This window comes from Aspergillus bombycis (assembly GCF_001792695.1).
Source record: "Aspergillus bombycis strain NRRL26010 chromosome Unknown contig00096, whole genome shotgun sequence".
Classification (NCBI taxonomy): domain Eukaryota; kingdom Fungi; phylum Ascomycota; class Eurotiomycetes; order Eurotiales; family Aspergillaceae; genus Aspergillus; species Aspergillus bombycis.
The window spans coordinates 69,732-91,251 of NW_019170098.1; the positions used below are offsets into that span (position 1 = coordinate 69,732).

Consider the following 21,520-nt stretch of genomic DNA (forward strand, 5'->3'; position numbering starts at 1 on the left):
CTACCTCGGGTCTTCTGTTCGCCTTTCTATGGAGATAATGCACGCTTTTGTCAAATCGCCTGGAAAAATGACGAAGGATCTAAAACGGACGAAAGGAAGATGAAGGATGGGACACGAGGAGAAGCTCTGGACGCAGTGGGCGTGAATGAAAAAAGTGGGGGTAGGATGATTATGGAAAGGGCTTAATAGGGCTGTAGGAAAAGGACGGACAAGAGCGCGCTTTAAAGGTTGCAAGAGCCACATCGCCTGACTCTCTGCATCGAACACAACGCCTTCCATATACCCAAGGCTTTATCTCCCATTGTTGTATGGGAAATGTCCGGCCGGAATAAGCTACATCCCCATTGATGTTTGGATCTGTCCTAGAGTGTTATGAACAATGCGCGCTTGCTCACACCTCATTGTCCCCAGACAAAGCAATTCATTCGCATCCCGCACTCGCCCTTCTCCACGCTATCTACTGCTCCAACCTGAAAGAGCCATCTTTTAGATCCCAATATGGCATGGTTGTTCTATCATTGTCTCCGTTGTGTGCATGTGCTTAATGGCGCACAACGCATGCTAAAGTATTTGCAGGAAAACAATGAAGACAGCGCAACATACACACTCACAACGCTCATGGCCACAGTTCCGTTTCCACCCACTCTCCCTGTCCATCGGTATTGTCCGCAGGAACAAAGGTCCATCTGACACGCCGCACATTCTGAAGGTCCGACAGGTCAAGACGTTCGAGCTCATTTGGACGAATAACAACCACCCGAAAGTTCGCACGCGCAACAGAGTCCTGAAGATCATCTATCTGCTGACCCAATTTCAAGCTTGGATCTACTGGCTCCTGGGATCGCGGCTGACCAGGCGAGGGATTTTTGAACGTACCTGAACCGATCAGCCAACGCCTTGCCCTCTATTCGATGGAAAAAGAAGGACAAACAAACCTCTCATAAAAGGCGAATGATTCGCAAAATAAGTCGTTACCTGCCTCTCCCAGCTCCATCTACTCACATCCGCAGCGTTCCCTGTTACGTTCATGCCCTTCTGAATCTCCTTCCTCGCCGCCTCCTCATGCGCGCCACCCTTCGGGTCCCCAATCACAAACGCCTCTCCCTTCACCCGCCACTGGCTTCCAACATCCGTCAACCAGAAAAGACCCTCCACAACGTTCCCAGAAGAATCAAGCTGGCCGACCTTCTCCATCCGAATGTCAGTCGTGAGTGAGATCAGATCGCTCTCATACACAGCGGGGTTCTGGCCAATGCCCTGGCTGCTTAGCGCCTCGACAGCCTGGTCATGGAGCTGCGGGCTCGGCCAGAAACCACGAAACTCACAGGTCCGCGAGCGTGGCACGGGCCTGTTCTGAGAGTCGTGGTCGACGGTCGAGAGAGTAAACGAAGTGGAGGAGTTTTGAGTCAGATGAGACTGGAAGAGGGAGCGCCATGGGGCTTGAGGGGCCATTGTTGATGTAGATATTGATCCAAATCGGGCAAGTCTTTGTGCTGTGTTAGAAGGAGATTGCTGAAGGTGGGATGCTAGGGAGAAGATTCTCCTGCTGCAGGTTCGCGAAGCCAGTGTGACTGTGACGTGGGGTTGAGATAATTGGATCCTGCGCAGTGGGTACTAGGCTGTCTGAAGCTACCGATGTATCAATGATTGGCTAATATTGGACGAGGCAAATAGACCTCAGTGTTAAGCGCTATGTTCCCTATGATTGTATTTCAATGCGAGGTAGCTGAATAGTACCAGTGAAGATTGGTAGTGAATCACTGTTGACATGACGTCGGCACGTGCTGGTTATCTTATCTGATCAATGGCATCCCAGTATCCCACCAACTGGACAATCCATAATGATATTGGGCCTTGAGAGCGTCAAACGTCACATCTGTACAATGCACGCTATTCTGGTCATGCCACTGCTAGGGATATTATGTAATTTGATCACTGTGAATACCTTGATCTAAGTTGTACGTAATGCAGCTCTGAACTGCGCCAAGTCACTCCATACCGGGCGGGACAACAAATGCAAAGAAAGCAAAAGAACCAGAAGAGCCTTCAATTCCACTAAATATAAGCATTCCACAAACACCGCCACGGCCAAATGAAAGCTTTTCTGTATTGAGCTGAAGATCAAACGAAAAATGAAGCCTGGACACGCGAAAGATATCACATCCTTCATGCAAAAGAAGACCCATAACAAGCCCTGCACCGAATTCATCATAATAAGAACAAGAGAAACGATACGCCCATTTCGGGATATATTACGTCTGCATTTGGTCCGGGTCCTCGGCCGCATCGAACGCGCCACCGGGTATCCGACCTTCGTTCAATTCCTTTTCCAGTCTCGCGATCTCTTGTAAGCTCCTTGCTTCGCGGATCATCTTCTCGACTCGTTTTCTCTCGGCCTCGGTTAGTTGGACCCTGACGGCCTTGTCGGCCGGTGCCCTGTCAGCTAGGCTTCCGGATGGGACGTCGAATGTGCGGGACTTGATGCCCATGATCTTCGAGGCTAGTGCCGATGGTTCCTCGGCGGTTCCAAAGAGTTCCTGGGCCTTTTCACGCTCGGCCTCCTTTATCTTCTGGTAATCCAGGAAGCGCACGCTGGGGATCCTCCAGATGACCCAGTACCGGTAGTGCTGTGAATATCAGTAAGCGCTCCCATTCTGCGATTTAAACAGCTAGGGGAAAACCATATATGCAGGAATTCTAAACTGAAACAGAGGAACGGAGCGTATAGAATGCTTACCTCTTTCCGGGTGATAGGGTTCTCCAGCAATACCAAATGGGTCAACTTTGCCAGGTTGCGCAGAGGATCCAAGTCGGCGAGCTCGGTCATATGGTTCGATGTTAATACAAGGTTGGCCAGGTTCGGCACGGAGGTTGCTAGCGTGGGCTGGATGTGCTTGACTCGATTCCGGGCGAGGAGAAGGGTGTGGAGGCGGGGAAAGAAAGGGAAATTCCCAAGGGTGGAGATATCGTTATCTGTGAAGTCGATTGCATCTTGATCCTGCCAGAACAGTTAGCCTCGATTGACTGGAGGGAAGATGGGATGCAGAACGCCATACCTTGGCAATACCCAAGTTCTCGATCGCGGGTATTTTGTGCCCTATACGACTCAAAAGAGAAATGATATCAATCCAGCTCTTCAAAAGTGTAGTATCTGTCCTTTTCAGACCGATGTGTAGAACGCACCTCGGAGATCTAATTCGCGATCCTTGAGCGGGTTGATGTACGACAGGGAATTTTGGATAAGCTCGACGGTCAATCGCATTGCGGCGGTGCGTGTCTATGAGTCGTTCTATCGGGTATCATGCAATTATGGGAAGAAGGACAGAGTACGATTAATATAGAAATCCAAGGCCCGACAAATCACGACCAAGGGACAGTAAATTCACAGTGAAAAGAGCAAAGTATGCGGAGAGCAGTCAGAGCTACTTTGCGCATACCAAATTATCAAAGCGGTACCGCAAAGGATTTTGCCAGGGCGGTGAGCCGACGAATCAGCACTCATACACGTGATCGCATATTATTACACAGTATTTACGAGAAAGAGAAGGGGGCAAGCAAGTCACTATTTGAAAGTTGGATTAAAATTCATAATATTTGGTATAAATCGCCGAATCTGGTTCAGGCTAGGTGGCATAAGTCTATTGATACATGCAGCGTCATTAAAACGTATAAATCGCCAAGTCAGATCCAATGAACGACTTCGGGAGAAAAGCAAGGATAAACGGGATAAGAAAGCAAGCAACAGCTATGTACTTCGGAGCAAGAGCGCTCCTTGCAAATATCACACTGAGAAGTAATAAATATCCAGCCATTATGCAGACTTTTTGGTACCGAAGCCATGTCAAGAAAGTAGTTCTCGCCTGACAAGTCGTACCAACACCAAAACCGAAACTCCTTGGAAAAATGCTGATAAAAAGGGACATCAAGAGTTTTAATGTGGATAGCGTCACACAACAGCATCAAGCATCATGCGACAGCGGTGTCATGATGGGTGATCTATGAGGATGGGATCTCGAGGGACTGCCTGCTCTGGAGCGTCGGCCGTTTGACGTAGGGCCCAGTGCTATAGGCGCAAGATGGTCCCGACTCTCAGTCCTCACCACCAGGCCTGCGCGATCCATAGCGTTGATACCGGAGCCAGCGGTGATTCCAAGCCCAATGGTCCCAGATGAAGAGTTGTCCAGCCCAAATTTTAGACTGGGCGTGGGGCTGCCCCAGCTTGATGCTCGCTTGGGCGGCAGGAAGCTTGCGGATTCAGTATCAGACAGGCGGTTTACATCCAGCGAACTCCGTCCGGAGACAATCCCACCCAGGTCGAACTCGTTTGCACCATCTTCAAGAACACGTTCATAAGAGGGACTTCTGGGGCCAAAGAATGGCAATTTTCCACCAAAGAACTTGCGCTTCTTCGGGTAACTGGGGTGGGACCGCCCTCCGAAGAGGTTGCTAATCTTGTGGAACATCCGCGAGCGGCGACTTCGGCCGCAAAGGAAGAAAACTATCATGATCATGATAAGGAGAAACAGCACCAGCCCTGGGACTCTGCGGGACGATCTCGCGTTAAGAAGAGCGTCATGCCAATTCGCGCCATGAAGACCCTCGGGATTTGGCAGCAACTCAGTGCTAGGATATTGGAAGTCGTTGGGAACGCCGGCGACATTGCTACCGAACCCAACAGGTAGGGTCTTCTCTTCGATCTCCACAGGGACCTGGGAGGACGCGTACAGAACCATCTTGCCTAGGGTCCAGCTAACTTCGGTAGAGTCGATTTTGTTGACTGCCTGGAAGGGATCGAGGTAACCTTTTTCTTGCGCGTGTGTAATGACCTCCTTCGTGCCATTGTGTCCGGAGCCTGTTGTGTCCTCTAATCCCACACGTGGAACTCCGATGCCATTGTGCAGAACATTGATAATCCAGGAAGCCTTGAAGCAAACTTCAGAAGCCTTCTCATGGTTGAGTTTCTTCCATTTATGGTCGTCTATACCCTTGGCAATAGTCTCCCAATCCTGCGAACAAAAAGAATCCACACGCTGCTGATAGGTGTTGAAGTCGTACGCTTTATCCTTATGGCCCATTTCGAAAACGTCATGCGTTGTATGCCAATATTCGCTAATGCCGATGAAATGGTTCACATCAAAATCTATGGCGGGAGCGTGAATACCGTGGAGAAGACAGGGCTGATCCAGACAGGGTGCATCCTTATCCAACAACGGGTACGTTTGCCGCAAGCACTCATCGAATTTTCCGGTACCCAAAAAGTGCATGTTGCCATCTTGTTCCGCTGTAAAGGGCTTCCCATCAATTGTAGTCCGAAGACCGCTGGGAAGACAAGGGTCAGGGAGCTCCTCGGCGCTATCGACCACGCTTGCTGCTTGCATGGACTCAAGATAGCGTCGCCGTGCCTCGTGGACGCCGAACTCAAGCCACGAGGTGACAAAAACTCTATGCTCTTGCGTTGACCCATCCACATTACGGAGGCGCAGCAGCGTTAAGTCGTTGGCGTGCTTCTGTGTCTCTGTCGAGTTAGGAGCAAATGCGATTTGCGCCGATGCTCCTCCCATGTCCAAAAAGCCATAAGTATGATGGCCTTTACCGTGGTCGTGTTGTTCAGGTGCATTGAAACTACCCAGAAGGTAGTTGGCAGCGATCCATCCATACAGACCTTCCGTCACCCCAGGAATGACTTGGATGTGGACATCACAATCGGGTAACAAGAAGTCGGAGTTGGCACGCGCATAGGAGCAAATCTGATCTAGGAGAAGGTTTCGTTGTACATCGTCTAATAATCGCATACCGGCAGTAGCAAGAAGGAAGATCGGGGTATCCTTGATCGCATCAGGGGGCACGATTGTCTGAGCGTGTTCCAGAAGTTCTGCAAGATGTTGCGACCCAACCTCCTCGGGTCTGTCGGCAAACGAAGACACTCCTACAAGAGCAGGGTAGTCAGAATGCGTTTCACTTTGTTGTATCCTGCAACGCTGAGTCTTTACCTGGATGTATCTTCTTGGCCCATTCTGGCTTCGTTTTAATTTCCGGCAAAGATTGCAGATCCTTCGAATCTGCCCCTTTGCGCGCAACAGCGTTGTTCAACCATCGATAAACGTAAACTCTCGTCCCCTGCCGTGGGTGTTAGAGGGCGTGGAAGAGGCACTCTTTGACATGCGTGACTTACAGACGATCCTGCGTCGAGGACAACTCCGTAGTGCCCTAATTGTCACCCTATGGTCAGCGTCCGGCAAACATAGTAGCAAGCGGGGACCCAGAAGATTACATTTGCCCATTACGACTGATGATTAGGTATTATAATAGTGATTCTCCAGCAAGCATGACAGTCGAAAGGCAAGCTCGATTAGCGAATGGAAGGGGAGCGGTACAGGTCAGTCAATGGCGAGATTCGAGGGGTACCACAGTTTTTCTTTGAAACCGGGGGAGATAAGACCGGGGTCAGGTAAGCGGCGAAAACGGGGCTAGCGAAGACGAAAAGATAAGGAGGCCGATTATAATAACTAACTAAACGAATGGCCTTGCTGACGGACAGCAAGATGAAGAGTGACGCGGACAAAACCACGAAAAAGAGGAAAGAACTCAGATTATTACCGGTTCCTCTGAGGAAGGTTGGAGGGACAAGAGAGAAAGGAAGGACGGGAAAAAAGCCAAGAGAGTCACATTGAATGAAATGGTGGTAACGATAAGACGGGAACGGATGGCGACAGGACGCGACGCTGCCGATCTCCGGTCCTGAGGCCCGCCGTTTTCCTACTTGGGTAAAGGTCGGAACCAGCCTTTTTGAACTACTTTTGGAGGAGGCTGAACGATACACTCATGGACCCCGATGTCAAGAAATTGACTTCTTTGGCAGAAGAATCGAAAAAAAAAAAAAGAAAAAAGGAAATGGATTGTTCTGGTCTGCATATTACTGTGAATGGTTCATCTCGAGTGTTACTCTCTCGCTTGGACAACAAAACACGACGGAAGGGGACCGGTGGATATTAATCAAACCTCGTAATTTCGGATTAATTAAAGGTTGGCATCCAGAGCGTCCATCCTCAGGGTCTGCAGGACACTTCAAGGGACTAAAATAAATCCCTGTCGCCTTGACGTAAGCTTCGGCCCTGTTATGCGGGAGGGCGGCGTCCGCCCTTCTGATTGGTGGATTTGCCAACTGGTCAGAAGCCAAGCATGAAGCAGTCGTCATCACCTCTCGTGAATGTTTGGCCCTTTTCCCCCCTCCATGACGTTCGAGATCGGGAATGCTGTTCAACATGGAGCACCAACCGTTTGGCATACGAGTGATCGTCCCGTCGGCGACCGACCCCATAAACAATGGAGAAGAATTCCATTGAAGATGGAGTCCCTTGGAAAGACCAATCCGGATTCCCCAGATCGCCAAGGTGTGGAGTATTTGGACCCCTGTTGCTGGGATGTACATATATGTACGTATACGATGACACTCGTGCATAGGTAGTGTTGAGGAGTACGTACTACTTTCTTACCTGTCACATTGCTTATTACCAAAACTGACCAAAATTTTTAGATCATGTAATCACTTGAATCGTGACCGTGACTATTGTGACTATTGTGACTATTGAGACAAGATCCATAAACAACACGCTAGACTCCCGATTTCTTCTCTGTCTGCTCATCTTTTGACTCAGATGGCTCTTTCGACACCCCCATCATTATCGGACTGCCCATGCCATGTGCGATCGACCAGTCTCCGATCTGTTCGTCAAAGAACTGTGCCCGGTCGAGACCCATCATCTCCGATTCCTCATCCACCCGTAGGCGCATCCCAGGGATGTACTTGAGAATGAAAAGCAAGATGTAGGACACCGTAAAGGAATATCCGGCGATAGCACAGATCTCAGCAAGCTGCCGCCCGACCTGGATCCCGTTGCCATCAATCGCTCCGCCAGTAAGACTGGCCCCATCCAGGGCTGAAATGGATTCACTCGCAAAAAGTCCGGTTAAGAAGGCACCTACCATGCCCCCAATCCCATGAAGCTTGAAGACATCCATGCCCTCGTCAATCCTGAGCCAGTCATTAATGTTCTGGAGTGATGAGCAGACGATGCCGGTAATGAACCCAATACAAGCCGCGAGCCAAAGAGAAACACAGCCGGCAGCTGGTGTAATCCCTACGAGACCGGCAATGGCGCCTTCGCAAGCCCCAACCACAGAAAATCTACCCTTGTGTTTGATCATGTCGACCAGGACCCATCCCAAGATCCCCGTGCATCCTGCTGTATTGGTGTTGAAGACGGCCACCATAGCACGCATACTGGCGTTAAGACTCGACCCACCCTACACTCACAGTTAGATAGACAGCCATGGAAAGTGAACGGTTAGGCACGACATACGTTGAACCCGAGCCATCCTGTCCAGATGAGAACTGTTCCCAGAAATACTAACGTCGTGTTGTGGGGTTTGCGCGGCGAGGCTTCTCCATGGTGCAACCGCTTTCCCAGAACCAGCGCATATGCTAAAGCGGCACAGCCGGAAGCTATATGGACGGGACCACCTCCAGCGAAGTCTATAGCCTCAAATTTATAGAGCCAACCGTTGCTGCTCCATGTCCACCTGGCTAGGGGGCAATAGACGATCGTGGCCCAGAAGAAGCTGAAGATCAGAGAAGGCAAGATGTTACCTCGTTCAAAGGCACCTCCAGCAAGTATCATTACCTGCTGGTCTCAGTAATTTGGGCCATCTGTGATGGAATTGGATCATACCGTGCAAGCGCAGAAAAGAAGCTGGAAGAAGCAGAAGACGATCTCGGGGAGCACGGCGGAACCTGGAGAGGGTGCCACCATGACATTCATCAGTCCAAAATTCTGCAGCGTGCCGATGAATGGTCCCCCATTTCTGGAATAAGCTAGAGAATAACCCCAGAATAACCATTGGAATGTGACCCTACAATCTGTTGAGTATCTGCACTGACACACTATGCTACCACCTACAGAACTTACACCGCAAGGATCATAAAGCCTTGGAAGAGGAGGGCCAATGCGGACTTTCGGCGGGTTAATCCACTGTAGAGGAAGGCGATCCCGGGCAGAATTAAGAAGACGATAAAAGTGCAGGCGGTGATGTAAATATAATTGTATTCCAATCCTGCATATTGTGCATTGACATCGACTTTGGTTGGATCGCCCCCTTCGGGCATAGAAGCATTATACACCGGCTGTTAGCCGTACACAGTCACCATTAGCTCGATGTTGTTATCGTAGAGGTCCTCTGTCAGGGCAGAGAAGGACAGACATACCGCAGCCATGACAGCAGATGTGCTCTCTATTCGGTGAGAAGCGAAGATGACGACAACAAATATATATTATAGCATTCGCTCTTGTCTCTGGAACGATCGATATTGGGAAACTAGCGAAAAGCTGGAGAATCTGTCGGTCTGCATCGCAATTTATCCTCACCTTCTCCCTTGATTTGCAGCATCTCTTGGCCGGACTCAGACTACCATAGGATCGGGTACGACGTTTGTTTTGAGCTTCTCGTGTCCTTATCTGCACGAGCCAAGACTCTTGTACATAGACTGGCTCCAGTCATGATGAAATATAATCCAGTAAAGGGGACTATGAAATGGGCCGCTCGTTATCAGGGGGGCAATGGCTCAAGCACGCCCTCCGCCGCTGATAAGATACGGTCCATTGATTGATGGCTATTGGCTTTGCCTCTTCACCCCAGGATCTGGCAACCCGGCGAGGGATAGGGTGGAATTTTCATGTTAACTGTCTTGGGAAGTCAAATGCGCGAACCACGATGATTATTGGTGAGAGATAACCTGCTCCTGCGGCTGAGGTGCTCTGCAGAGCTAATCTTATCGGCTTCCAATAAATGTTCGGTTGCTATACGCAGGCTTCGATCATCTTGCAGATGGCGGGTCTATTGATAAGGATGAAGAGAAACGCCACAAGTATGGCTGACCTATGCAGAAGACATGTCGACTACTAGTACTAAGTCACATGGATATGTTGTGAAGATTCTGCTTGTGGTTAGTCTCTTCTCAAGGCTGATTAAGCCCTCTCTCGTCAAGGATCTTTTGAATCCCGCCGCCAACTACCGACATCCACCTTAGTCTCAGAATTTTCCCCACAATTTACTCCCCGCATGGGGGTCCGGGGAAGTGCTCAGGCATATAAAGGAGAACCCCGATCTCCCCACTTCACCTATAAGAAGATCGGGTGTCATTGACTGAGCAATTTGCCGTCACAGCTTAGCGCGTCACGTCCCTGCCCCGATTGGCCCGGTCCCTGCCTTATATCTCGGCTACCTTGCTTATTTTGGTTCGATTGAGGCATCGCGAAGCTTAGATCTGGGTATCTTTAGACTCTATTGGATGAGCCCTTACCCCGAGTTGACGCTGCTAATTCCCATGGTGGGGTGTTATGGACCGGTCTTGGAGAGTTTCTTACTGCCATTGTGGTCCAAATACCGATCCTACCACAAAGCCTGAAGCACAGCGGCAAATTTCCGCATCGATGCCTTCAACATGTCCCGTGAACCTGTACCGTTTCCCAAAGACTACCCCAGGAGGTGCCCTTTGCGGTAGCCCCATTCGGTTGAGAGCTCAGGTTCCATGACCCATTAAGGAAAGATGGGCGAAAATCCGGGTAGGGGATGCCGATAGAAAGTGGGACTAGGAACTTTCAGCTGAGGGCACAGCAAACCAAAGTTTGTGCCTATATATACCGACAGAGTTTTCACTGGACCTTTCGTACTGTCCATAGGACTACCGAATTGCCTTCACACCAGGTCGTCGCAAAATGTGGCACACAAATAAAGCCAGCTTTCTTAACCTCTTCACCCTTCTACTAGGGGCTGTGGAATCCTCTGCTCAATCCTTTACTCAATGGCCTCAGCAAACCTTTAAGAGCACCCAACTCGAAGCACCATACCTGAACGTCACCAAGAATGGCAAAACAGAACTGGGCTACCTATTCTTCTCCCCAACAAACAGTAACTGGAGCTACCCAACCATCTATCAAGATGACGGACAGCTCGTCTGGCGAGGTCCATTGGTCAACACCTCAGCCGAACAGCCGCAAATGCTAAACGGCGAGCCCGTCCTAGCCTACTGGAATGGTGCCAATATCAAAGGCTTTGGCTTCGGCTCCATTAGCATCCTAAACAGTTCCTATGACGAAATCTACAAAGTCACCCTCCCAGGCACAGAGGAGAGGTTCGTCACCGCTGATTCCGAAACATACCCCTCCTACATCGACATCCACGAAAGCCAAATCACAGACCAGGGGACGATCCTCGTGACAGCTGTAAATGTCACACAGATGGACCTCTCATCAATCGGCGGCCCAAAAGACGGCTGGGTGCAAGACGGTCTCTTCTACGAAATCGACATCAAGACCAACGATGTTCTTTTCCGCTGGAGTACCGTCGAGCATCTCTCTGAGATCCCTCTTTCCAACAACGAACTTCCGCTGGAGGGCAAGGGAACGAACCAGACCACCCCCTACGAATACCCGCACCTGAACTCCGTAGCCAAATACGGTGATTCATACCTGATCTCCTCCCGATTTATGTGCAGTTTCTTCTTCATTGACAAGAACGGCAACGTAACTTGGCAGTTGCATGTAAGTTAACCCCCTACCTCGGGGTATAGGCAAACTCCAACCTAAAACACAAACTAACAAATACCCCAGGGCCAAAAAGGTGGAGACTTCACCCTAACCCCAGGCACCAGCTTCTGCTACCAACACGACCCGCGTTTCGAAAGTCAATCAGAAGACAAAATCACCCTCCACTTCCACAACAACGAAAACTCAGATTTCACATCCGAAACCGTAATGACAACGGGCATGACCATCGCCCTAGACATGAAAACCAAGATCGTGACACTCGTTGACAAGATCTGGGACGCTGAGCAGCCCGTTTACGCCGAGTCCCAGGGTAGCTATCAGAACTTGACTAATGGACACGTGCTGATGCAGCACGGCGCAGTTCCAAAGCTAGAAGAATATGACGAGAACGGTGCGTTGGTTATGAGGGCTTGGTTCGGGTATCACGGCGGCACGAAGACATACAGAGGGTATCGGTTCCCGTGGGTTGGTAAGCCCAGGACGAAGCCGGATGTGGCTGCTTGTGCTGAGAAGGGGAAGATGGTGGTTTATGTTAGTTGGAATGGGGCGACAGATGTGCCGGAGTGGAAGGTTTTGGGTGGATCAGAGGAAGGGCAGATGAAGAAGGTTACGGTGGTGCCTAGGAATGGGTTTGAGACGAGAATCGCTGTGGATGAAGTGGTGGAGAAGGTTGTTGTTGAGGCTGTTGGTGGAGTGGGCGATGGGAGGAGATCGGAGGTCGTTACTGTTGGGCAGAGTTGTTGAGTTGATGTTGAGTGCTTATAAATATCTTACTGGCATGCTTACTCTGTAACCACAATCTAAGTAATTTGGGGGCTGATACTGTACTTCAGGTATCTTTAATTCTTGCTAACAAATAGAAGGCGCTGGAAGGACGTGTATGCCTCGGAAGCTGGACCACATGGCGAATAAAATCTATGCTCAGGTACATATGCACATTAAGGAAATAGTTACATACAAAGGGTTCATCACGAGTAGAGTAAGGGTATTCACAATGCAAGCAGGCGGGGGTTGGAATAGTAAGCCACTATCAACAATCCGTAACAAAATATAAAACGATGGGGTGAATATTAAAGCTTAGAGCTGGGCGTAATGTCTTTTCTGCGTTGCTGTCGGGCTGAAACATCTACGCTATCTTCCAAGTCAGGGCTTGCGGCACTCTCAAATAGTTTACGGCCGACCAAGTCGGTCATGATCAGAACACGAGATGAGACCGTTGCGCCATCTCGACGATTTTTCCTGCTCAGAATTAGTATAGTCAATCTGGGAAACAGGGATAAGAGCATGACTCACCCTTCGCGCCTAGATTGAGCAATCAACTCGGTGAAGTCCCAAAGGCGTCCCCGAGGCAACAGCTTGCCAGTGGACGGGTCTCGTTCTGGTGTCCATTCGGGTGCAAGCTTCACCACGGGTGCAGCGCGCGATTCTTTGCCCTTGCGAACGAGGATGATGCCTTCTTCCGCGAAGCGTTGGTACGAGTTTTTGAGGGTCTCCTTGTTGACGGCTTCGAAATAGGACAAGTCGCCTTGATGGTACAACGTTTTGCCAAGCTGCCCTCATGGTTAGGCTTAGATTTAATTTGGAAAAAAAAAATTCAGGAATAGACCTACCAGCTGAGCGCTATCCTGCGCTTTCTTCAAGTCGATCCAGATATCCTTCTGTTCATTGACTGGAGGGGTGAGTCCAAGCAGAGATACCGAACCGAGCCATGAAGCCTCGATGAATGGCCAGATCAAGAAACAGTAGAAGTCATAATTCTCTCTTCCACACTGCCGTTCCGCATCGCTTAGCTCAACGGACGTAGGTGTGCCGGCGGAATCCCTAGAGACGGTGATAACATCATCTTTCTCGAGTCCCTGGAGAGTTTTCTCTAAATTGGTAGTCAACCCCTCCGGAGGGAAGATGAACTCGCCACGGAAAAGCTGGAAGGTGTTAGTGATTTCGGAAAGGATGAGAAAGTGGTATCGTACCTGCGAAAGAAATGAAACCTGGCTTAAAAGATCCGTATATGAAATTCGTTGATGAGAAGGGCCACCGCCCCTTTTGACCTTCGTGTACATAGCCGCCGACACCAGCGCTTCCGTAATGAATAAATGAATGGTCATGTTGCGATAGAAAGACAGCTGGAAGCGATCCACAGCGTAGTATGTCGGCTCAGCAAGACCGCTTACTACACCCACGAGCTTCGAGCCGAGCACCTCAAGGGCACGATCAACGACCACCTCAGTCGGATATCGATAAAAGTGTGCAACCCGGCCACCCTTCATGCGCACACGCTCACAAAGCCACTCAACCCGACGCACCAGTTCTGCTTTGCCTACGCCGCGCCCGCGAAGCGTTAACAGCACGGTACCAACCAAAGCGGTAGGCATCATCACAGAGACATCATTGATCTCCGAAAGAACTCTATAACCCAAAGTCCTTAGGATTCGGCCTTTCTCTTCATGATTCAGTTTCCTGCCACTATTTACGCCAATCTGGTCTGGTAATCGGGACAATTGCTGAGTGACAAATTCTCTCAGACTCCAAGGTTCGTGAAATCGAACATCTACTCGACCTAGCTTCAGGGATAATACGGAAGAAGACGAAAGGAAATCCGCAAGGTTCTCTTTGCGCTTCGGCTGACCAAGAAGCTCGCTAATGTAGGATCTATAGGCAATGTCAGCAAGTGTGTAGGTCTATAGAGGGTTTCCTTCGTACTCAGTCTCAATAACTTTATCGTATTGTGTGCTAACGGGGCAGATGATTGTGTCCTCCACACGGCCGGATAGCACACTGTCTAATATGAAGCTCAGAATTCCGAATTTGGGAGACAACAACTTTCCAGTTCTAGATCGCCCGCCTTCGATGAAACACTCGAAATTGAACCCTTGTTGCAACATGGTATCAATATAAGCCTGAACGACGGTATGATACAACGGGTCATTTCCAAAGCTCCTCCTAATCCACATGGCCCCTGCAGTCGTTAGCATGGATACGAGAGAGGGTATATAATTATATCATACCAGCATGCTGCAAGAAAGGCCCCAGTAACGGGATGTTCAGATTGTCGCCTGCCACTACGACAGGTAAACCAATCCCTAAGCGGTAGCAGATAAGTTGGAGCGAAACATAGTCAACATGCGACTTGTGGCACGGCAAAAAGACAATGGACTGCTTCTTTTTGGCCGCTTCTGCTGCAACGGACCTTAAGCGCAGAACTTCTTCACTCGATACGTGAATTCCTACGGCCATTAGAGATAAACCCTCACAAAAAGCTCAAACACAGGCCTACCTTGGTGATAAGCACGCGTGAGAAGCTGAGTGCAGAGATAATATGCGCCGCGGATAAACCGCTTGCTCTCCATCTTGCAAATCATATTGTCCAGCATAGAGTCAACCACCTCCTTTAGGTTACTCTCGATCTCATTCCGCCGATGGGCCTTCTTCTTCGGCATCGGGCCCGGCTTCACATCTAAGAGGCCCTCCTTCTCTTCTACCGATAGCCGAGCTTCGGCCAGTTCCTTAACCTTGCCGCGTAAGAGAGAGCTTGCGAGGATGTTCGTCTTCATCCTATCCGAAAACCCGGAGTAAAATATAGGCTGCCCGATCACATCGTCGTACGCGCGCCAGCCAGTACCTGACATGTAGAGGCTCACTTCCCGTAGAAAGTCGAACGGGTTCTCCCGAAAGCGTGCCATATGATGGACAAGATTCCGCTCGGTAATTTCGTCATCTTGAGGATCTGGTCCTCCGGTGAATCCACTGGGATGAATCGTAACTTTATCTCCAACAATTTCCAAGTCTGGGGGCGATTGATCAACAGGGCCCTTCTCGGATGGCATCTTGGCTAGAGGTGAGAGCGGAGAAGTAGCTCTGCAAGGAACGGGAACGAAGCTAATCAGGGAGAATGACAGGAGGTCCGGCTGCCATGGACTTCAGAAGCACGGGAGACACAACGGTCATAACATGAATGGCCACCCGGAATATAGGGAAGAAGGTTTCATAGCCACAATAGCGGTAGAAAGTTGTTGTGATTCAAGTTCCCAACAAAAGCGCCTGATCATCCCCCGGTATTTCCCCAGAGTCACTACCTCGGATAGCATCACGTGAGATAGCACGGCCCTTCTGGCGTAAGGGCCAGTAATAAATTACTCAGAGTCCATGCAACCATGGCTCCAGAACTGTACGTAAGAGAAAAACAGGTGATGGGGCGTTCTAACCGAAACGGGCGCCGAGCGTTAGGCCCGAAGTGGGCAAGTTCGAGAGCTCCTCTTCCCGAGTCCCGCGAAGGATGATTTCCACGCAGAAGCCGAGAGCACGACGATCGCCCACCACCTTCTTCAATCAGAGAGCATGTGCGCCCGTCTCAGTGGGCTGATGCATCCTGTCGTGCAAGTTTCCAGCTCATAGACTTCGGTGTAACGGCCAATGTCACTTTGGCGATTCAGTGTCTGAGCCCGTTGTTGCTCCACAGTGGGACAGAGGAAGCACACTGACCTGCTACATGGAAATCTGCGAGCCTGCCACCTCATAAATAAATTTCCAACATGTTTCGGTGGGCGCGGGCATTCTCAAGTAAGACTTCGAGAGACTTCTGAATTCAGTCCGTATTCAAGCGCATATTTCTCTAACAACAATCTCTATTACAGCCGCGCCGTCTTTTTTCAACAACGCCTCAATGGCTTCCCCATCCCTCCGCCAGTACTCATTCCAAGTCTTCCGCGATGTCCCTCCGCTCCGCCAAATGCGCCGGCAGCTAGTACTGGATAAGAAGACCGTAGGGTTTGTTCCTACCATGGGGGCTCTTCACGAGGGTCATCTCTCGCTGATCCGACAAGCCGCGGCCGAAAACACCGATGTCTTCGTTAGCATCTTCGTCAACCCGACCCAATTCGGTGTTAATGAGGATCTTTCGAGCTATCCCCGCACTTGGGATAGCGATGTGGCTAAATTAGAACAACTCAATGATGAGTTTGCCCGTCTTGGTAATGACACTGGTCGTATCACGGCCATTCTTGCCCCTACGTCGAAGGTCATGTATCCTACATTGCCGCCTTCATCGGAAATTGACGGGGATGGGTCTTTTGTTACAATAACCCCTATCTCAAGGAAGCTGGAGGGTGCATCCCGCCCGGTCTTCTTCCGAGGGGTTGCGACCGTTTGCATGAAGCTCTTCAACATCGTTCAAGCCGACCGTGCGTACTTCGGACAGAAAGACGTCCAGCAAACCGTGGTCATCAAGCGCATGGTGCAAGACTTCCATGTGGATACTGAGATCAAGATTGGCGACACGGTTCGTGAGCATGACGGGTTGGCGATGAGTTCGAGAAATGTGTACTTGGGAAATCGGAGACGTACTGTTGGCCTCGTCCTCTACAATGCCCTGAAGAGTGCTGAAAACGCATACAACTCCGGCAAGCTGGCGCGGAGTGACATTCTCGATGCCGCTAATAGTGTGACATCCCAAGTCTTGTCCGAACAACAGGCGTTGTCGGCGTCCGAAAGAGTCCTTTATGAAGTCGACTACATATCCTTGGCCGATCCTGACACACTGGATGAGGTGGAGTCAATTGACCCCGCCAAGGGAGCCATCATAAGCGGTGCGGTCAAGATGACTCCTCTTGAAGAAACTAGGCCCGGTGAAGACTGTGGCCTAGGTGATGGACAGGTTCCTGTTCGACTTATCGACAACCTGATCTTTAAGCCTCGAGCCTGAACCCTCTGCTTTTGGGAGATTTAAAAATATACAAAATAGATAGATAATCTTCAAAAGAGCGTTTATACAACCAGCTGTACCCTGAACAACGACCAATGCACATATATGACATGTCTGCCATGGTGGATAACCTTTTGCATCGACCCACCTGTTGCAATACAAAGTACTAAGTGCAGCATATGCTAACAGTTATCAATCTAATACCTCACACCCACTTGCACTGCATAAAGCAACCGCCGATCTTCCGTAGCAACCTTCCCATCACCCAAAAAGGAAAATAGGGCACATAGAGAGGGCTCGGAAGCAAAACGGGCCGAGAAAATTTCCCTCCGCAGCGGGACCCATCGAAAAAAAGCAGCAGGCCTAGCTTCACTTAGCAACCAAAAAACTCATAAACACCCAAACAAAACCAGAAGTTCGTCATTACATCCAAAATGGCGGACGACGGTTTACTCCTCAACTTCGCCATCGGCGACATCAACATAATCAAACCCGAAACCAAGCTCAAAGGCGGAACCTGGCGCGACCGCCTAAGCGCAAAGAAAATCGCGCAACACCGCACCAACAACCCCCGGAAACCCGGCGAGGAGAGGCCATCCTCGAACAAAGGTCCCCAGAACCCGAATCACATTCAGGTGCCCTCATCTCGGCCGTCGAAGAGACAGAAAACAGATACCGATGGAGACCATGAGAAACCACAACATAAGAACCAGCAACACCCGCGACAGTTCGTCTCGTCCCTTTTTTCGAAGAACCCTACGCCCCGGAATGCAGAGGAGGTGCCTGAGCAAGAGCCGACTGAGGATGCGAAGCCGACGAATGCGCCACTAATTGATGGTCTGGATACGTTTACGAATCTGGGGCTGTCGCCGAGTTTGGCGGCGCATTTATTGACGAAGTTGGAGTTGAAGGCGCCGACGGGGATTCAGAAGGCGTCTATGTCGCAGTTGCTGAAGGAGGACAGTGATGCGTTTATTCAGGCGGAGACTGGTTCCGGAAAAACGTTGGCTTACTTGCTTCCGCTTGTGCAGCGGATTATGACGATTTCGAATCCGAAGAATATGAGCACGGATTCGAAGGGTGAGCCGATCGTTCATCGTGATAGTGGGTTGTTTGCCATTGTCCTGGCGCCGACACGTGAGTTGTGTAAACAGATTTCGGTTGTTCTGGAGAGTTTGCTTCGATGCGCGCATTGGATCGTGGCTGGTACGGTTATCGGTGGTGAAAAGAAGAAGTCGGAGAAGGCGAGACTAAGGAAGGGACTAAATATCCTGGTGGCTACACCAGGTCGACTTGCTGACCATCTTGAGAATACACAAGCGCTGGACGTGAGTAATGTGAGATGGTTGGTGCTAGATGAGGGCGATCGGTTGATGGAGCTCGGCTTCGAGAAAGAACTGCAAGGGATCATTCAGAAACTTGATGCCAGGCAACGACCTAGTCGAATTCCCGGTATTCCTACGAAGCGAACTACGATTCTTTGTTCCGCTACATTGAAGATGAATGTACAGAAGCTGGGAGAGATCAGTTTGAAAGACGCCGTTCATATCAAGGCAGACCCCGCCGACGAGGATGGGGAAACCAAGAAGGACGACGACGGCTTCAGGGTGCCAGCTCAGCTCAAACAATCTTATGCTCTTGTTGCAGCTAAGCTCAGACTGGTTGCTCTTACTGCCTACTTGAAACGAACATTTATGCGGAAAGGCTCCGTCATGAAGGCTATCGTATTTGTCTCGTGTGCGGACTCGGTCGATTTCCATTTCGAGGTGTTCTCAAGAAAGAAGCAGTATAGAGACGAGAGCGAGGAGGAAGACGAAGATAAGGAAGACGAGGATGAAGATAATGCGAAAACGAAATCCGAAGCATCGCCACACGGCACAATCGCCCCCGCCGTTGCCTTTTCTAACCCTTCGAACCCGGTTAAATTGCATAAGCTCCATGGATCTCTCCCCCAACACGTCCGAACAGCCACCCTTAACGCCTTCTCTCGCGAACGCGAGCCATCCGTACTAGTGTGCACCGACGTTGCATCTCGAGGATTGGACTTGCCAAATGTCGACTTGGTCATCGAATACGACCCGGCTTTTAGCGCGGACGACCACACCCACCGAATCGGACGTACCGCCCGCCTTGGACGGGATGGTCGAGCATTGATCTTCCTGATGCCTGGCTGCGAAGAAAACTACGTGGAGGTTCTGAAGCGGGGATACCGTGACGGCGGGAAGGCACTCACGCGCACAACTGCGGAAGATATATTGAAGCGCGGGTTCGGCGGGAACATCACATCCGAGACCAAGAACTGGGAAGAGAAAGCGACCGACTGGCAAATGGACCTCGAACGATGGGCAGTGGATAACCCACAGTACCTCGAGATGGCCCGACGAGCCTATCAATCCCACATCCGCGCCTATGCCACCCACATCGCCAGCGAGCGAAGCATGTTCAACATCAAGGAACTCCACCTCGGACATCTTGCCAAGAGTTTCGCCCTGCGTGACCGGCCCAGCAAGATCAACGTCCCCGGCCTGCGCCCCGGAGACAAGGATGCGAAGAAGGACTACAAGGCCGAGCGGAAGACCGTCGGAAAGAAGAGGAAGGCAGGCGGCCGAGACGACGACGATTTCCCATCTTCAAACGACGCAACATCGGCGGCCCAAAAGATGAGAGCCAAGCTGAAGGAGCACATGGCTGGAGCCAGCGAATTCAACCTTGCCTAGTGTATTTTGTATATAGCAATTGACGACCTCAGTAGATATCCCACAATGAGATCTTTCCATCTTTTGAACCCGCAGCTAACCAATGCGTCTTCTGGACCTTCTGATTCCGCTGCCGCTGCACCGTAGCAAGCGAGAACTCCCCCGGTCTCGTAACCTGAGCGCCGTCCTTACCCCCATCCCCCATCGTAGTAGTAACACCCGAATCAACAGAATCCGCCAAATCCGCAAAAGCAACCGTATAACAGCCCTCCTTATGCCACTTCAAAACCGCCAACTCCCTCATCGTCTTACAAGAATACACGCGAATCCTTGAATCCCAGCCCGCAGTCGCAAAGACCCTCCCATCAGACCGAATCCTCAGCCCCTGCTGCCCGGCATGCTTCGTATCAACCCTCTTCAGCGTCGTCGTCTCCCCAAACCCCGGAACGGGATGCCTGACCAACAAAGCATCAGCGGACGACGAGACAAAATACCCCCCAGCAGGAAAAACATCGATCGACAAAGCGGGCTGCGAATGCGGGCGAGCGATGTAAATCTTCTCCCACTTCCAGGTTCCCGACAAATCCTGCGGACCTCTCCGCGCAAAAACCATCACCTGGCCGTCTTCGTAGGCGGCCGCAACGTGTAGCTCCCGACTAGATGAGTAGAAAAGGGTCACGGCCATGACCATCCCTGTTGGCGTGGCTGTGCCGGCAGGGATGGTGCAGAGGCGTCTTTCGCGTGGCAGATGGAAGAGATCGATTGCGCCTGAGTCGAGGGCGTTCGGAACGGCGAAGAGCGAGGCGCGCTGCCCAGGTGGCTGGGCGTCTGACAACGCCTCCTGTGGACCTTGGGTTCCCTGATCATCAAGGAAGAGCATGGAGAAGGCGCAGAAATTCAGGGCATTAACGGGGAGCGAATGGACGAGCCAGGGCTGGGTCGCCTGGGATTGGTCCTGCTGCTGCTGCTGCTCGCGCAAGTCCACGGGGAGTGTTTTCTGGAGGAGATCCTCGTCTTGGGCGCGGAAGCGCCACACGCATAATTTGTGATCTCGTCCATGGCTGTGGTGGCATTTGTTAGATACTTTCTGTGGCGAGGTTGGGGAAAGAAGGGAAATCGTACGTATATACTTCTGTCACGGTTTCGTTACTGAAACTGAAGCCTTTCACTTCCAGGATGGCGCCTTCGTGGGCTTTCCAGACGGCGACGGGCCGCTTGAACACTAGGTCCCATACAATTACCCAGCCGTCGGCGTCGCCGGAGAGGAGCCGGAGGTTTTGGTGGAAAATGTGCAGGCCGTGGATTGGCGAGGCATGGCCGCGGAGAATGTAAGTTGGACTTGCTGGCGGTTGCAGCTGAGTGGGGGCGCTCATTTGTGGTTACTTGGATTTGGAGATATGATTATGTATCAACTATTATGGGTGGATTTTGGCTATATCTCCTGTACTGGTTGTATGTCCTTTTATATTTGGTTCGATGAAAGTAGTTGAAGATGATGAAAGGATATGTGGATATGGCTGGGA

At 50.7% G+C, this 21,520-nt stretch overlaps 9 protein-coding genes across 9 annotated transcripts; 3 read left to right on the plus strand and 6 right to left on the minus strand.

Annotated features, from left to right (window-relative positions):
* Positions 1–616: 616 nt before the first annotated feature.
* ABOM_008593 (uncharacterized protein) lies at positions 617–1,452 on the minus strand (the record flags this gene model as incomplete). The annotated part of the gene is made up of 2 exons (XM_022535722.1): positions 617–876; positions 936–1,452. The coding sequence occupies 2 exons, from the start codon at positions 1,450–1,452 to the stop codon at positions 617–619; spliced, it is 777 nt and encodes a 258-aa protein (XP_022385804.1).
* An 800-nt stretch (positions 1,453–2,252) lies between these two features.
* Positions 2,253–3,262, minus strand: lea1 (U2 snRNP complex subunit LEA1; the record flags this gene model as incomplete). Its single annotated transcript, XM_022535723.1, has 4 exons — positions 2,253–2,627; positions 2,738–2,998; positions 3,057–3,097; positions 3,184–3,262. The coding sequence occupies 4 exons, from the start codon at positions 3,260–3,262 to the stop codon at positions 2,253–2,255; spliced, it is 756 nt and encodes a 251-aa protein (XP_022385827.1).
* Positions 3,263–3,959: 697 nt separating this feature from the next.
* ABOM_008595 (putative nucleoside diphosphatase (Ynd1)) lies at positions 3,960–6,281 on the minus strand (the record flags this gene model as incomplete). The annotated part of the gene is made up of 4 exons (XM_022535724.1): positions 3,960–5,926; positions 5,991–6,117; positions 6,173–6,207; positions 6,272–6,281. 4 exons carry the CDS (start codon positions 6,279–6,281, stop codon positions 3,960–3,962), a joined length of 2,139 nt encoding a protein of 712 aa, XP_022385801.1.
* A 1,330-nt stretch (positions 6,282–7,611) lies between these two features.
* On the minus strand, positions 7,612–9,271 carry ABOM_008596 (ammonium transporter; the record flags this gene model as incomplete). The annotated part of the gene is made up of 5 exons (XM_022535725.1): positions 7,612–8,304; positions 8,361–8,681; positions 8,730–8,910; positions 8,967–9,181; positions 9,263–9,271. The coding sequence occupies 5 exons, from the start codon at positions 9,269–9,271 to the stop codon at positions 7,612–7,614; spliced, it is 1,419 nt and encodes a 472-aa protein (XP_022385824.1).
* Positions 9,272–10,772: 1,501 nt separating this feature from the next.
* On the plus strand, positions 10,773–12,347 carry ABOM_008597 (arylsulfotransferase family protein; the record flags this gene model as incomplete). Its single annotated transcript, XM_022535726.1, has 2 exons — positions 10,773–11,597; positions 11,667–12,347. The coding sequence occupies 2 exons, from the start codon at positions 10,773–10,775 to the stop codon at positions 12,345–12,347; spliced, it is 1,506 nt and encodes a 501-aa protein (XP_022385828.1).
* Positions 12,348–12,673: 326 nt separating this feature from the next.
* Positions 12,674–15,427, minus strand: ABOM_008598 (lysophospholipid acyltransferase family protein; the record flags this gene model as incomplete). The annotated part of the gene is made up of 7 exons (XM_022535727.1): positions 12,674–12,842; positions 12,897–13,153; positions 13,214–13,525; positions 13,574–14,252; positions 14,304–14,559; positions 14,609–14,827; positions 14,878–15,427. The coding sequence occupies 7 exons, from the start codon at positions 15,425–15,427 to the stop codon at positions 12,674–12,676; spliced, it is 2,442 nt and encodes an 813-aa protein (XP_022385826.1).
* A 705-nt stretch (positions 15,428–16,132) lies between these two features.
* Positions 16,133–17,301, plus strand: ABOM_008599 (pantoate--beta-alanine ligase PAN6; the record flags this gene model as incomplete). Its single annotated transcript, XM_022535728.1, has 2 exons — positions 16,133–16,160; positions 16,235–17,301. The coding sequence occupies 2 exons, from the start codon at positions 16,133–16,135 to the stop codon at positions 17,299–17,301; spliced, it is 1,095 nt and encodes a 364-aa protein (XP_022385825.1).
* A 434-nt stretch (positions 17,302–17,735) lies between these two features.
* On the plus strand, positions 17,736–20,018 carry dbp7 (putative ATP-dependent RNA helicase; the record flags this gene model as incomplete). Its single annotated transcript, XM_022535729.1, has 1 exon — positions 17,736–20,018. One exon carries the CDS (start codon positions 17,736–17,738, stop codon positions 20,016–20,018), a length of 2,283 nt encoding a protein of 760 aa, XP_022385794.1.
* Positions 20,019–20,046: 28 nt separating this feature from the next.
* On the minus strand, positions 20,047–21,370 carry ABOM_008601 (WD40 repeat domain-containing protein; the record flags this gene model as incomplete). Its single annotated transcript, XM_022535730.1, has 2 exons — positions 20,047–21,058; positions 21,120–21,370. The coding sequence occupies 2 exons, from the start codon at positions 21,368–21,370 to the stop codon at positions 20,047–20,049; spliced, it is 1,263 nt and encodes a 420-aa protein (XP_022385793.1).
* Positions 21,371–21,520: the final 150 nt, after the last annotated feature.